The sequence below is a fragment of the Penaeus monodon genome, chromosome 30, assembly GCF_015228065.2.
Source record: "Penaeus monodon isolate SGIC_2016 chromosome 30, NSTDA_Pmon_1, whole genome shotgun sequence".
Classification (NCBI taxonomy): domain Eukaryota; kingdom Metazoa; phylum Arthropoda; class Malacostraca; order Decapoda; family Penaeidae; genus Penaeus; species Penaeus monodon.
Genome location: NC_051415.1, coordinates 19,692,749 through 19,695,005, shown reverse-complemented (window position 1 = coordinate 19,695,005; position 2,257 = coordinate 19,692,749). Strand labels below are relative to the sequence as shown.

The 2,257-nt window shown below is 41.0% G+C and overlaps 1 protein-coding gene across 1 annotated transcript in view; it reads right to left on the bottom strand.

The window, feature by feature from the left end:
• Positions 1-363: 363 nt before the first annotated feature.
• The window catches only part of LOC119592614, a 3,237-nt gene continuing 1,343 nt past the window's right edge, over positions 364-2,257 (bottom strand). The window contains exons 4-6 of the mRNA XM_037941498.1: positions 1,364-1,463; positions 1,086-1,232; positions 364-975 (exon numbers count right to left, since the gene is read on the bottom strand). Of these exons, the coding sequence (XP_037797426.1) occupies positions 813-975; positions 1,086-1,232; positions 1,364-1,463 (410 nt within the window). The 3' untranslated portion in view covers positions 364-812. The remainder of the gene's footprint in view (positions 976-1,085; positions 1,233-1,363; positions 1,464-2,257) is intronic.

Sequence of the window (2,257 nt, the reverse complement as noted above, 5' to 3'; positions counted from 1 at the left end):
TCACCTGATAACCGCCTGTTTTGCATCCTTCGCGCTATCCACTAGGCGTCTTGAGTCACGTTATTTTAAGGAAGAAGTGACCGCCTGTGACGCAAGCGATGTACAGTCCCCAAGCTGTTTGACTGGTAATTTTTCAAAACAAAAGATCATCTTGAGTATGATAAAATCTATTAATAATCACCTTGGAGATTAATTTTATGGTATTACGTTACTTTCAGAGGCCGGTTCCGTATTTCTCTGTGTGTTAAGGGTGATGTTGGTCGAGTGTGAAACTGGTCTGCGGTTGTGATGTTGGAGGAAGTGTCTCTTACTTCAGGATTTTAGATATTTCCCTTTTATATTAATGCGAAGTCAGTTATCTTATTGGTGAAATGATTCGTCAAAGTTTTATTATATTAAAAATATATATTGCAACAAAAATAAGGACACTGGAACATACTCATGATAAAAAAAACACGAGATCACAAGGTCATACACTGTCATTCAGACCTCCGTGGCCAGCTGGGGGCAGGTCAAATGCATCGCCTTCACAGAACATGTTACCGAGTTTCTTAGAGGTGGCCAGTCGTTCAAGAGATTTCATCGCAAATCCCTGGAATATTTTACCTCACTGCCAAGTCAAGGCTGCACGCAGTGTTGCAAACAACCAGCGCCTAAATTGAACATTTTCTATGTTAATAACCTATTTAGATGAAAACAAGTCAAAATGGAGTTCCAGTTTCCTTTGAACATAACCTATTAAATAACATTCATAAATAAGGACGTAGGTCAATTTTTGCTTGGTGACAGTTGCCCATTGGTGGGATGCGTTATTAACTACCACCAGTGCCAGTCGAATTACTGCTCGCAAGATCCTTGAAGAATGAGTAGGGGCACGCCTTGTGGTACGGCTTACAGTCTGGGCCTGTCTTGCCTTGGATCTCCGCCTTCGTGTAATCCCCCAAGCGGTTCTTTCCCTTGGCAGCCCGGCTGGCGCTGTGGAAGTAAACATCAATATGCATTGAAAATTGAGAGTTAAGTCTGGGTGAAAATGTAGCGCATCATTCATATCATTTGTTTCATTTTCCCATGGGACATTTTCTTACCTAAAGAATAGGTCAAGCACTTCGCCGATGAAACCGTGGTTCGGAAGAGGAAGTTCGAACATCTCGCACATGGCGCGCAGAAGGCAGGCCTTTCCGTCCAGGCCCACTGACTCCAGACTCTCCTCCACCACCTTATACATCACCTCCCTGACAAAGGCATTTTATCTAGTGTTAGTTTAATGTTGGTGCATCTGATAGTTTTCCATTACAACAATACTTTATATATGGAAAATTTTATGAAATGCTTGCTATGGAATTGATATATTCCTTGTACCTACCTCACGCCACCAGCCAAGTCACCTGGAGATGGATCATCGAGCCCCTCAATAATACCCCACCTGTTCTCTTCGGATGTAAGTCCAAGGTCATCAAAACCAACTGCAAAATATCGGACGTTGTTTAGATGTTAAATATCACCCAGGAAAAGAGTATTTACATAATATATCCGCATCGTTGAATTGCAGAGGACATAGCGCTAGGAAGCAAGATGGCTAGATAAGTGAGTTTAAAAGAGGCGTAAGGATTTAGAAAGGTGGAGAAGATTAACAAGCGGTGCATCATGGTAAAAGAAAAGGGGAGTGGCTATCTATGCCGCTGAAAATAACATAAGTGGAACATATTAAGCATCGACTTTCAACGAGTCAAGGGAAAGGTAAAGGAGATAAAGATTTAAAGAAACGTATGCCAGCTGGATGAAATGGCTGGAAAGAGATAGACAGATAGATATAGAGAGGGAATGTGAGAAACAGCGTTCTGCTGTGTAAGTGGAAGGATGATCAGAAATGTTATAGCCAGACATGATATACATTCTAGAAGCAGTAACAACAAAAAAAAAATACTCAGGTGGAAATGAGATTAGATAAAGACATCAAAGGGACAGGATTCGACATGAGATTCAGAAGCCGAAGAAAAAAATAGAGAAAAAAGAAAGGAATGAAAGATGTTCGATGGCAATAACAGGTGAGGCGAAAAAAATCGTTTTTGAAATGAGCCAAACCAAAGTCAGAAAAGAAGAAAAAAAAAATCCAAACATGATAATGAAAGACATAAAGCAACCGGGGTGGCAGAAGAAGGCACAGGGCATGTTAGAGGGGGAAATGCTGCGATAGTGCGAATCTTTAATAAGTTGGGGCGAGACCGAAAGGGAAAAAAAATATTGCTACGGGAATTAA